Here is a 12702-nt window from a genome sequence, read left to right as displayed (position 1 = left end):
AGGCAGACTGTAGTGAAGGGATATGGACAGAGGGGGATGTGTGTGTTTCTGAGGCCATGGGGCTGAGGGTTGATGGTGCGTCAAGAAAGATTGCAAACTGAGCAAACAGGGTTTGACTTTATTTAACAAAGCGCTGTAGGAGCTGGTATGATGACCAGGAACCTGGCTTTTGCAGTCGCTACAAGGAAATTCGGAAAAGCACAGATGTATCATTTTAAGGAGAAAAGCACAGGCTTTCTCTTTTAAGGAGAAAAATGCAGCTTTTCCTTTTTTAAGGAGAAAAACACAGATTTTCTCCATTAAAAGAGGAAAATGAGGGGAATGGCATGTTTCTCCTTGCAGGCTGGCAGAGTTCCAGCCTGCAAGGGACTGGGAGAAGCGGGAGGAGGGTGATCAGGCAGGGAGCAGCACGTGTATGAACAGGGACCGGGATATCCCACCTACCAGAGGTAGGGACAATCTTGGGGATAGCTCTGTCAGGCCTTCAGTCAGTGCAGATGTAGTTAAAGATCTTCTGGAAGGGCTAGACATCTTTAAATCTGCAGGTCCAGATGCCCTCCACTCAAAAGTGTTGAAGGAGCTGGCAGGGGTCATCGTGGAGCCCTTGGCCTGGCTGTATGAGCATTCGTGGTCATCTGGCCAGGTGCCAGGGGATTGGAAACTGGCTGATGTGGTCCCAATTTTCAAGAAAGGGAGGAAGGAGGACCCAAGTAACTATAGGCGTGTAAGCCTCACCTCGGTGCTTGGGAAGATCTTTGAGAGAATCATCAAGGAGCACATCTGTGGGGGGCCTGCAGGGGAGATCATGTTCAGGGGCAACCAGCGTGGGTTCATCAAAAGCAGGTCCTGCCTGACCAACCTGTTTGCCTTCTATGACCAGGTAACTAAATCCTTGGATGATGGTGTCGCCGTGGACATAGTCTTTCTAGACTTTAAGAAGGCCTTTGACACTGTCTCTCACCCCATCCTCATCAATAAATTAAGCAACTGTGGCATTGATGCTTGCACAGTTGGATGGGTAAAAAATTAGCTGATGGGGTGCACCCAGAGAGTAGTGGTGGATGGGTTGTACTCAACCTGGCAAGATGTGAGCAGTGGGGTACCCCAGGGCTCGGTCCTCAGGCCCACACTGTTTAATATCTTCATCAGTGACTTGGACGAGGGGATGGAAAGCACGCTGTCCAAGTTTGCTGATGACACTAAGATGTGGGGCGAGGTGGGCACACTTGAAGGGAGAGAGAGGCTGCAAATAGATTTAGACAGACTACAGAAGTGGGCGGATGGGAATAGGATGGGGTTCAACGTAGACAAATGCAGGGTGCTGCACCTTGGGAGAAGGAATCCACAGCACACATACAGACTGGGGAGTTCCCTCCTTGAAAGCACAGAGGTGGAAAGGGATCTTGGAGTCATTATTGACTCCAGGATGAACATGAGCTGCCAATGGCAGATTGCAGCCAGCAAGGCTAGCCATACCTTGTCATGCATCCAAAGGTGCATCTCAAGCCAGTCCAGAGAAGTGATCCTCCCCCTCTATGTGACCACTGGTCAGGCCCCAGTTGGAGTACTGGATCCAGTACTAAGCGTCACACTTCAAAAGGGATGTGGCCAGCCTGAAGAGGGTTCAGAGGAGGGTCACCCACTTGGTGAGAGGGCAGCAGGACAGGCCCTACAAGGAGAGACTGAGAGACCTGAACCTGTTCAGCCTCAGCAAGAGGAGGCTGAGGGGGGACCTGGTGGCTGCCTACAAACTCGTCAGGGGAGATCAACAGCTAATAGCCCTTTTCTCCCCAGCACCACCTGGGGTGATGAGGAAAAATGGTAATAAGCTGATGGAGAATAGGTTTAGGTTAGAGATCAGAAGTCAATATTTTAGTTAGGGTGGCCAGAATCTAGAACCAACTTCCCAGGGAAGTGGTCCTCACCCCTACCTTGGGCAAATTCAAGAGGAGGTTGGACAATCACCTTCTTGTGAACCCAACATTCATTCCTGCCTGTGGCAGGAGGTCAGGCTAGATGATCTGTTCAGGTCCCTCCTGACCCTAGCTACTGTGAAACTATGAAACTATGTACACATGCACTCATTCATGTGGCAGCCAGGCAGTGTAAGTGCAGCTCCTACAGCTTCCCGCAAGTGAGTTGGGGCTGTGGGGGATTGTGAGGGTGGGAGGGAGTTGAGAAGGGCTGGGAGCACTGCATGGGGCCTGGGGCTTGGGGCCTGGGCAGGAAGGCATGGCCACAGGGCCCCGTCAGAGAGTGGGACAGAGCTATAGGAGGCTTGTCCGAGGTGCAACAGGGGGGTGAGGGAGGGGGCTGGTTCCCTGCCATTGTGTGCACCCTCAGGTGGGAGGCATAGGGGGGTACATGCCCACCAGATTTATATGCAGGGCAGATGCAGTCCAAGGACCTGGGTTTGAAGCCCTCTGCCCCACTTCCTACCCCTCCCACCCAGCAGTGCCTAAGCCCTGGATGTTGTCTGTGGGAGGCAGTGGCTGCTGCAGCCCAAGCAGAGCATGGAGCCCGGCTCCCACTTCCCCCATGGGTGGCATGGCTGCAGTGGAGCCCAAGCGGGGAAGCAGATCGAGGCCGATGGCTGTGGGCTCAGGACTCCCCACACTGTTGCCCTTCCTCTGGGGTATCTGTGGACCAGCATGCAGGAGGGGTAAGGTCGCTGGGGCCAACCAAGAAAAGGTTGCTGGGGCCAGCCCAGGTACTGGCCTCAGCGTCCCTACCCCACATGCAGAGGGGTGTGCACAAGGGCAAAAAGCAGCGGTATGAATTTGTGTTGCTTTTTTTTCTGCACGGCAACCACGCCCCTGCTCAGGGGGATGCAGGCTATCTGTGCTGGTGTCAGGATCAGGAGAGTTTCTGTACATACCTGCTTCCTGCATTGCTGGTCACATGTGGATCAACCTGTTTAAGCTTTTGAGTCCAAGCAGCTACTGCAGTAACACTAGGAGACCTTGACCAATACATTTTCGTGAGCACAGTCAGGAGCACCAGACAACACTGATTACTGTCAGAAGCTTCAAGGGTGAGGTTGGAACAAAAGGCAGTGGCAGTGGGATTAACATAAGGAGATGATATATAAGGTCTGCAGCCTAGAACCTTTGGCAACCTTCAAATATACTCCCAGGTATGTCAGAATTGCTGTAGAGACTGAGCATGGATTGGATCCCCTGCAATGTGCTACATTTGATGTCTTCTTGTGACCTTGCTTTCCTTTTGTAGGTGCTGCTCTTGGCCCCCTGCTTGCAGGACTAATCTCTCGTACAAGCTGGAACAATGTCTTCTACATGTTAATAACAGCTGATCTCTTGGCTTGCCTGGTAGGTTCCTTTTTAACTGACTAGCACCGAGACTATGGGATGTATATTGGTCCCAATTAATGGACCAAAGTCAGGGCCAGTGGTCATGTCTGACTTCAGAGGCTAAATAGTGGTTGGTGTTCAGTCAGGTGGCTTCTAAGAAAAGGCCTGATCTACAGAAAATGATTATAAGGATGTCACTACTGAGTTACCAGTGAAACATCATCCCAGCATTGTGTGGATTTTATGTTTTAATTGGTACCACCGAAGGTCTAGACTGTGGCTGGGTTGGAAGGTACCTCAAAGGTCATATAGACTCCCACATGAATGCAGTACACACTGTTCTGGAGCCATCCCAGACTAGTGCTTATCCTACCTCCAGTGATGATTCTACAGCTTTCATGTTAAGACAACTCTTCATTCCTCCTTGAGGTTGCTCTGTTTCAGTGGCTGGACTATTCCTAAGGCATAGAACATTCTGGGATCCATCAAGATGAAGACCAAAGTGCTTTGTAAAAGCAGGACTATCACTCACACTAAGTTATGTCCTCTTTTTAAAGTCATGGAATGAATTGCCTTGTCAGTTTAGAGCAGGGGTGCTCAACCCTTGGACTGTGGGCCAGATCTGGCCTGAAGAGCCATGGCATTCCACCTGCAGGGCTCTCCCCATGGGTCTGGAAATTTGGTGGCAGGGGAGCAGTGCCACTTAATACTGCCACCTTTCCCCACTGCCAAATTCCCAGACTGTATCCCACACCAGCCCAGTATGTAGCCGGAGCAGGGCAAAGCCATATCCCCTCCCCATGCCCCACTGCACCTACCCCTCATGCCGGGTCAGGCCCATCCACCAGATCCAGCCAATGAATGGACCAGACACTGCCCATCAGGCCTATGAGCCAAAAAGGTTGGGAACCACTATTTTAGAGTGCTTAAGCCCACCTGGTCTTTAATACTGTGAGGTGACTCCTGGATCTTAATAAAACGATGTTTCTGAACCATTTCACCTTTCCAAATGCCTTTGCACTACACTAGAGCCATTTGAAGAACATCTGCACTACTTTTTCACCTTTATATCCTGTACTGTTATTAACAAGACAGTGATTTCTGTGAAGGGCAATGTAATACAGAAAGCAAGAGACAGGCCTGACAGTCAGGTAGCTTTGGTTCTCTGCCACTGCTCTCTGATCTTGGGCAGTCACTTCTACTTTCTGTTTCTATTTTCCCTTTTCTGTTTAGAATGTAAATACTAAGGAATGGCTGCCTCAGGGGTCAGAGCCAATAGTCCTCACCCTTGGTTAGAGTTGTACTATTGCAATATCACTGCTTGCCTCTTCTCATATTTTCACTTCATATGGTGACAGTTATGCTGAAGTGAGCAGGCTTCTTGTAGCTTGAATAATGGCATGCTTTGCCATTGTTGTGTCCTCTGTGCTCTGTCAGGAGTTAGCTACTCTTCTACTCTGTGCTGTAGGACTTTGAATGTGTTTGCTTTCAGCAGCAGGAATACTTGCAGAAATGGTCAATCAAATGAATATCTGAATATTTTAGAGAGCAAAGTCTGTCTCTATTTAAAAATATTGTCACCTGAAGGCTGCTTCTTAGGGTCTGCCCATCCCATTTTGGAATAACATACATAGCTTGTGACCTCATTGCCCCATCAAAACAATTTTGCTTGAATGTGGTTACTGAGTGCACTCAGACAATTTGCAAATCAACACATTATTCCCTGGGTTTACCTGAGTAATATTCTCCAGGGTGTGCATGACTTGGCAGACTACATCATTCATTCTGAATTAATTGCTTTGGATTCAAATTATGATGGATCAGTGTTTGAATGTACAAAAACTAGAACTGAAAGTCTAATATTAAGCTAAAATCTTTCCCCTTCAGCTCCTTTCTCGAGTCGTAGTCAAAGAGATACAAGAATGGTGTGGCTATTCTACAAGAAAGAGAGGGTATGTATTTGCTTGTTCTTACAGCTGTGTTCTAAGTACTTCTGTGGCTGGCATTGATAGCAGCCTCCCTTCTTAGGTATATTCAGGGCTTGCAAAGCATGCATTATGCTCCATACTGGGTGCATCTACACATGCTATTAATGTTATAAAGCCATAGGCAGATTAATACATGGGCCAGCTGGGCCTGGGCCCAGGGTCCCCTGCCTTGGTGTGAATGAAACTGGAGGCCAGGTTGGGCTGGGCGTGCACAGTGTGGCAGGCTTTGGCTGCTGGGTGCTATTTGCCAGGCACCGTTGCAGCTGGACTGAGCCTGGAGCTCAGTCTGTGCTGCACATGCCTAGTGGGCAGCAGCTCTACACCCCTGGCGCCAGCTCCAGCATGGACCTGGGAGTGGGGGCAGCCACAGCTCCTGTCCCAAGCCTGGGAGGGCAATGGATCGCACTCTGGCTGTTGCTCCCACTGTGCCAGTTGGAGATGGAGCCCATGACTGCAGGGCAGGGCACAGGTTGGGGGGTGGGGGGCTAGGCCGTGGGGAGGGGCCAAGGGCCACAATGAATCTTAATCTGTCCCCATATAAAGGTTTACTATGCAGTAAAATACTGCGCAGTAAGCCTTCCCTAGGAGCATGGCTGCACATGCCCTCTGTTGGCAGCAAATCTGCTCCCAAGGGGATCAGCCTGGTACAGGGATGCTCCTATCCTGCTCTGACCCCCTGAAGCTCCTCTGGGGTACTAGTCTGGGGCTTGGCAGGGAGCATAGAGCCAGTCCCCATGCACACAGGGCCCAGAGAGCTCTCCCAGCTGCAGTGGCAGCTGTTTCCTTGCGCCGTATATATCAGGAGGAGTCCTGATGTGCAGGGGTTTGGGAGACAGTTGCCACTGCAGAGCTCTCCTGGACCCCTGCACATGGGAACAAGCTCAGTGGGTCTTCCCTGCCCAGCTAGGGGCTGGCTTGGCCCCAGAAGTGGGACAGCTCATGGCCAGTCTCTGGCTGTGTGGGGAAGCAAAAAACTCCCCAGTCATAGTGCTGCTTGGCTCCTGTGAAGAGCCATGACCTGAGCAGCACTTGGATGAGAGGGTGGGAGAGGGTGGGAATGGACAGAGAGCTACCCCATCCTGGTGCTGCTCCTGGGGGAAGCTGGGAGTTGATCAGTGCCAGGACTAGAGGAGTTCCCCATCCTCTGTGGCCCTCTGGTGTTGGGGCTGACGAGGACCAAATTTGTTTTCCTGGGAGCACAGTATTTACTGCTCAGTTAGGTTCCTACCTGTATTTACGGGTAGGAGCTGAATTAGTGTACAGGTGTAGATGGTGACCCTTTACTGCATAATAGATTAGTCTCTTGTGTAAAGCACCTCATGAAGACACACCCACTGAGTACATGCCAGAAAGGAATTTAAATAGAAAAGGGGTGGACTGAATATGAAAGCCTCCTCTACCTAATAATCATCTATCCCAATGCAAAGAAAGAATGGGTAGTGCAGCAGAAGTCAGGCCAAGAAAATAAAGTAAAAAGCCTACCTTTGTACTGCTGCATTGCCAACCATTAAAATGAAGATGATTAGAAATGCTATAATTAAAGAATCCCAATGTACAATAAATGACTCCCTTCTCCTTCCATTATCCAGTCATACTCAAAGGGAATCTGAACTGCAGGAGGACCTTGCTGGAATGTCCCAAATCCTGCAAAACCCTCTTAGTATTATTAAGCAAGCTATCCTTGTGTATTTTTGTAGCTCGTGTGTGGCACTAACACAGTCAGTGTTAGGTGGGAAATAGTTTGTATTGTGAGTATCTCCAGTATTTTTCTGTTGTAGCTGAAAGATGATCATGAAAATTCCACCTGATTTATCTTGATTTTAATTTTGCTTGGCATCTGCAGGGTAAAATGAGAGAGGCTTCTGGTTTGTGGATAATGAGGGCTTTGCAGAAGCAGAGACCCAAGCCTTGTGTTTCTAAGGGAAGTCTGTTCATGTCCAATGTATGACTTTGATAACAGCATGTGCTATAAGTGATGTTGCAAAAGGAGCATGCTGTCTTGTAGCATTGTAAGAAATGGCGAACTAGAACTATTTTACTTTACGTGCCCAGATGGCAGGGATGCAACTGCATAACTGCTATCTTCAGCACTTACACGGTTTTGATTCTATTTCTAGCTGTGGTGGAATAAAATCACCCTGTACTCAGGGGGAGAAAGTGAGCCTTCCACATTTTAACCCAAAAGCCCATTGATTAGAGGACTTAACCAGGTAAGTTCTAAGCCCTTCTCATGAAGGGGAGACTTGCATCTGCATCTCAGAAAAGTGCCTTTAAGCACCAGGCCGCAGGTTAGGCATCATACAGAAAACTCTCTGGCCCTCCTCAAGTTGGCCCAGTATACTTTGTATTTAATATTTCTTGGATTAAAAGTACTGAGAAAGCCTCTGACCAGGCTGGAATCTAGGGCCATCTTCCCTTGCAGGCAAAAATCACACTTGCTGAGCCACATACCCTTTAGCTTACTTTTTTTTTTCCTCCTGGACCTACACAACTCCTTGCCTTGGCTGCCCAATGGGATGGACCATCCTCAGGAGGACGGCTGGAGACAGTCTTTTGTAACCTGTGGCTAGATGGTTAGAGCACTGTGTACTGAGATTTAGAATCAAGCTGTTTCTGGGTGAGGGGTGGGGCTGTAAGCCACATCTCCCACTTTCTAAGGAAGTACCCTAGCCATAGGTTCTTGGCTGAAAATATTGTGGAAATTCTAGTTTTCAGTGACTGGTCTGTTACTCTTTGCCTCTTATTTATTATGTAGCCCAAGGTTTGCAAATCTGCCCCCATAAACCTGATGAGTGATTGTAAGAAATATTAAATCATTAATCAATTATTTCCAGATTATTAAAATTAAGGTGCTAATCATCTTTGAATCAGTGCATTGTCCATAAAGACTCCTGTCCTCCAATTAGCAATTTTGTAGACTACGTTTCTCAAGGACAAGCTTAGATCTTTGATGGAAAAATTACAAATCATCCCCTGCTGTGTGGTGATGAACTGCTAAGCTCTGACTTGCTCCCAGAAAGCTCTTGGGAGACCTGGCACACAATATTTCTTGATTTATGTTTACAGGTAGACAGCTTTTTTTGATAGCAATGTTCTGGGGTTCTGCAATGGTAAGTTTGGCTCAAATCTCCTCCTCAGCCGTTGGTGCAGGGTGACAAGTCTTCTACTTCCTGGTATCTGGGGTATCTGATCACAAGCAACACACTTCCAGCTTCCCAGACAGCTGCACCCTGCCTTAAAATGAATGGGAATAGTGTTTGCACATCTCACAGCAAAAATAGTGCTGCTCCTCTGGCATTTGGTCACTGTGACACTTCAGAGCATCTTGGTGTCTTGTCAGATACCAGGGTAGGAAAGATGGTGATGCGGACCAGTTATGTTCTGGACCTTACCTTGCATATATAGCCTTTCTGAGTCAAAGTAACAGCTGGGAAAAGTATAGCTATAGTTGAGGTACTTCTTGAAGTCTTACCACATGAAATGCATTTGCAAACTACCCTGAGCCACATAAATCCCCATATTGAGATCCACAGTCCTCCCATTATACACAAGCAGGAAGGGAAGAGTTTTGGAAGGTGATATATGTCCCCTATGTGTAAGACAGTTGACAACTTTTGTGCCTGTCTTTTGGTGCCTGAGCTAGGAATTCTAACCTCTGGCATTCCTGAAGCCAGTTATGGTGCCCATACTCCTTCTTGGTTGAGGTTCCAATTAGCAGTAGCAGAAGCCACAGTGGTTGCTGCAGTGCTGCTGTCCTTAACACTTGGGGCATGTCTACATGAGATACCACATCACCATAGCAACAAGCTACAACAAAGTAGCGCCAGCAGGTGCAAACCATGCAGGGATGGTGTACTACAGTGGGAGCAAGGGACCGCGCAGTAAGTGCAGCAAATACTAAATTACTGTGCACTAACAACTATGCAGTTGGGCACAAAATTAGACATACCCTTTGTCTCTTGAAAGTGTTCTAGCCACCACAGTCCCATTTGGTGTTGCCTCCTGGGCTGTTTCTTGGATTATCACTATTTGATTTTCTACTAGACTCTAATGAGCAAGTGTGAAGAATTTTGTTCTCTGGGCCATGCACTAGGCTTTTGCTTTAGCTGGAAACAAAACAGGGGAAGCATCCCTGCCAACTTTTCTTCCTTGCCTGTTTGTTTCTCCTTTTTCTCTGGCACAAGGATTCTATTATACTTCAAACTTACAGTATGTGGCTGGGCACTGAGGTGAAGACCACACAAAGATGCAGACTCTACATACTAGCGGCTTGGCTTTGGATTCTGGCATAGTTTGGTTACTGAACATCTTGGAACTTTTCCTATTTTTGGTTTCAAGCTCTGTAGAAGCAGAGCTTCAACTCTGCTATCCACATATCTTTGGTAGTAACTGTCAACATGGCTTAAGCATAATTCAAAGGTGTACTGACTACAATCATAAAAAAAAAATGTTACCAAAAGGTATGAACACCTGACTGGCTGTGGGTCATTACATTAATAATTCTTATGTTTGTTTGTTTGTTTGTTTGTTTCCACAGATTTAAAGAATTTTGATGCAACTTCCCCTTGACTAGAGGAGACAGAGGGAGATTGAGTGGAGAATCTTGGAAGGCTTGTCTGTGGCTGAACTCAAAATGGAAGCCAAACAAACTGGGAAGAGTAATAGGCCCTCAAATGAAACCGCACTGGACTTTTAATACTTAGCAGTAATTTTATTCAGGGGCAGGGTATGCTTGAAAATTGAAGACTGAAGGGAAAAGTGTATTCTGGGCCACCTTTAAGGAATAATTTTGGGCTCTGTCTCTCACCACCTGTTCCTTCTGCCCTTTTCATTACCATACATTTTTATTATTAAAATGATGCCTAAAATATGTGATGTTGTGGAACATTTTGTTGTTGTGTGAGCTATAGGGAAATGAACTCTTCAAAGTGGCTAAGTCATGGCAGCTGCTGTCTGCCCCCCACACAAATATGTTGGAATTGCAGAAATCTAGTATATTCCTTCTGAGATGCCAGCTATTTATCAAATGGACCGTAGTCCTCAGGTTTGATCCTCACTCATTGCATTTCATGTACAGCAGCTGAAAACAGCGCTGACAATTTTGTGGCTGGATTCTCTATTACTTCATACAGTAGGTAATAATCAATCAATACCTATTGGCTAGGTTGTGAACCAAATGTACATGCAAGAACCCTTTACTGCAGACAGAGGGTAAGGGTTTGTGTGAGCTCTTATTGGTATATGCTGTGCTCGATAGTTATACTAGTTAGGAATGCTTTAGCATGTCTGTCAAAATTCTTCTTAGCCCAACGCAGGTGCCAGACTTTTTGATAAACTCAAACTATATTATGTGCTTTGTTCTCCAAACAAAGCCACATTGGAAGAAAGTAGTGCCTTTCACAATGGCACCTGTTAACTATAAAGAAAAACTAACAGCAGGGATCTGTAGTTGCAAATCAGATCATAATAGACTGGAAGCCAAAGGCAAATAGACTTCTATAATTTACATTTCTCTCTTTCATTTAGGACAATTGTACCTGGTTTTCAGAGAAATGTTGGAATTACATCAGATGTATGCAAGAAGCTTGTTCATCTGGGCCTCTCATACTCTCAGCCTTCCAAAATGAAATGGAAAGCTATTTTCCTGAGCAATAATATCCATTAGCTTTATATTTTTAATCTCTGTCTATAGTGGGTGTCTTATCCATTTTAAAGAAGAGAGATCTCTGCTGCAAGTATCTTAACTGAAATAGCTCGAGTCTAGTCCTTCCCTGTTGAGGTGATGACCATCTTGATGAAAACAATTTCAAACTCTCTTGCTCTTTTTTAGCCATCTGCCAATGCAAACTCTGCCAAGTGCCATCAGAGCTGGCCTTAGGGGTGGGCGATTAACCAGGCCATGGTCAGGGGGGTGCCACACACACATGCACACACATGCACGAGCAGCCCATACTCATGGCAGTGCTCTCCCCTTTGCCCTGCCCTGCCCTGCCCCAGGTAATCCCTGCCCCAGAGTGGGCAGTGTGAGTGGGCAGTGGTGCCTGCCTGCCCACCTTCCTGGTGCACCAGGCTGGTACACCTCCTGACTGGACTGAACCTCATGCCCGTTTCAGTTGCTTTGTCCTGCCCCAGCATTCCTCACTGCACTGATACGATGACTGTGACAGCTGAAAAATATGTCTGTGTGATAAAGGTGTTTGCTGAAGGCTCTATGAAGATTAGACCAAGTGTTTTTCTGTAATTTGTTTAAATACTAGGCTATATGTTGTTGCTAAGAGCCTAATTAAAGTTTAAGATGTAGTAAGGCCTTGTATAAAGTAAGGCCTAGTAAATTTAACAAAGCCTTGAAGTAGTAAGGCCCTGTGGCATAGTTAAAATTGACCTTATCAAAAGAATGCGAGGCTTGTACTGCTATTGGTCAGCCTAAGGACAGTTGAAGTAAAAAGAATCTGAGTGGCTGTAAGTTATCAGCACAGTTCAGAAGTTTTAAATTGGCTGAAACATCCAGAAATCATTCAGAAGGAAGATACAGCTCTGTGAAAAAGATTGATTAGCTGTTGACCTGGATCAGTGGGCCCGTGGATCTCGAGGAGCCCAAGGACTGAATACCAGGGTCTTTCCCAGTACCTCTCGGACAGCATTGATCAGGGATGCCTGACTTCGCTGAGCTTTGTAGAAAGAGAAACTTGTCATACATCAGGCATCGGGGGGACTGTCTATAAGTGCCACTGCAAATTATTCTTGTCTGTTATTGTTTGTCTTGTTACTACGTGTAGTTGTGTTTTTGTTAAGTCAATAAACCTTTCTTACCTTTCTACCCCCCAACCACACTCTCAATCAATCCCAAACTCTCCGTAGGAAGCTGGGACAGATGACAAGAGCCGTAGTTGCTGGATGGAAGCACAGAGCCAGGGCTGGACTGCAATAATGGGTTTTCTATCACTTCAGGAAAGGTGGCCCAATATGTGTATCTAGATTTCATGATTTTGTCAGAAGCTTTAGGATTTTTATTCACCTTCGGTTCCTGAAAACAACAAGCCTCTGTTTCCTGTCTATAGGTCTCAAATTTATGATCAAGGAAGGAGGAATAAATAGTTCCAGTTAGTTTTGCCAGTAACATGGCCCTTGTCAGGATTAAGAAAATTGCTTGCAGTGTATGCATGTGAATGTAGTCAGGTGCTCTGCCACAGGCCTCAAGTATATGCAAGCTGTATTGGTGCAAGGTGGGCCTGGCAACTGTCTCCTAGTGGGTAAGCCTACATGCTGTATACCAGGAATGGCTCCAGTGCTTCCCATCTGCAGGTTACAGGCTGCATTGGTGTAACTCCATTGCTGTGCAGTCTTGTTAGACAGTTTTAGCCTTCATTTTGAGTACTCTTTTCTGACAGGTTCAGGGATAGGTA

General features: G+C 46.8%; 1 protein-coding gene across 1 annotated transcript in view; it reads left to right on the top strand.

The window, feature by feature from the left end:
- SLC37A2 (solute carrier family 37 member 2) overlaps nucleotides 1-12110 on the top strand; it is a 99928-nt gene extending 87818 nt beyond the window's left edge. The window contains exons 16-18 of the mRNA XM_090027264.1: nucleotides 3232-3329; nucleotides 5199-5263; nucleotides 9837-12110. Of these exons, the coding sequence (XP_089883390.1) occupies nucleotides 3232-3329; nucleotides 5199-5263; nucleotides 9837-9852 (179 nt within the window). The 3' untranslated portion in view covers nucleotides 9853-12110. The remainder of the gene's footprint in view (nucleotides 1-3231; nucleotides 3330-5198; nucleotides 5264-9836) is intronic.
- The last annotated feature ends 592 nt before the right edge of the window (nucleotides 12111-12702 follow it).

The sequence above is a fragment of the Crocodylus siamensis genome, chromosome 14 (genome assembly GCF_052110815.1).
Source record: "Crocodylus siamensis isolate JL-2025a chromosome 14, ASM5211081v1, whole genome shotgun sequence".
NCBI classification, from domain to species: domain Eukaryota; kingdom Metazoa; phylum Chordata; order Crocodylia; family Crocodylidae; genus Crocodylus; species Crocodylus siamensis.
This window is presented reverse-complemented; position numbering and strand designations above follow the sequence as displayed.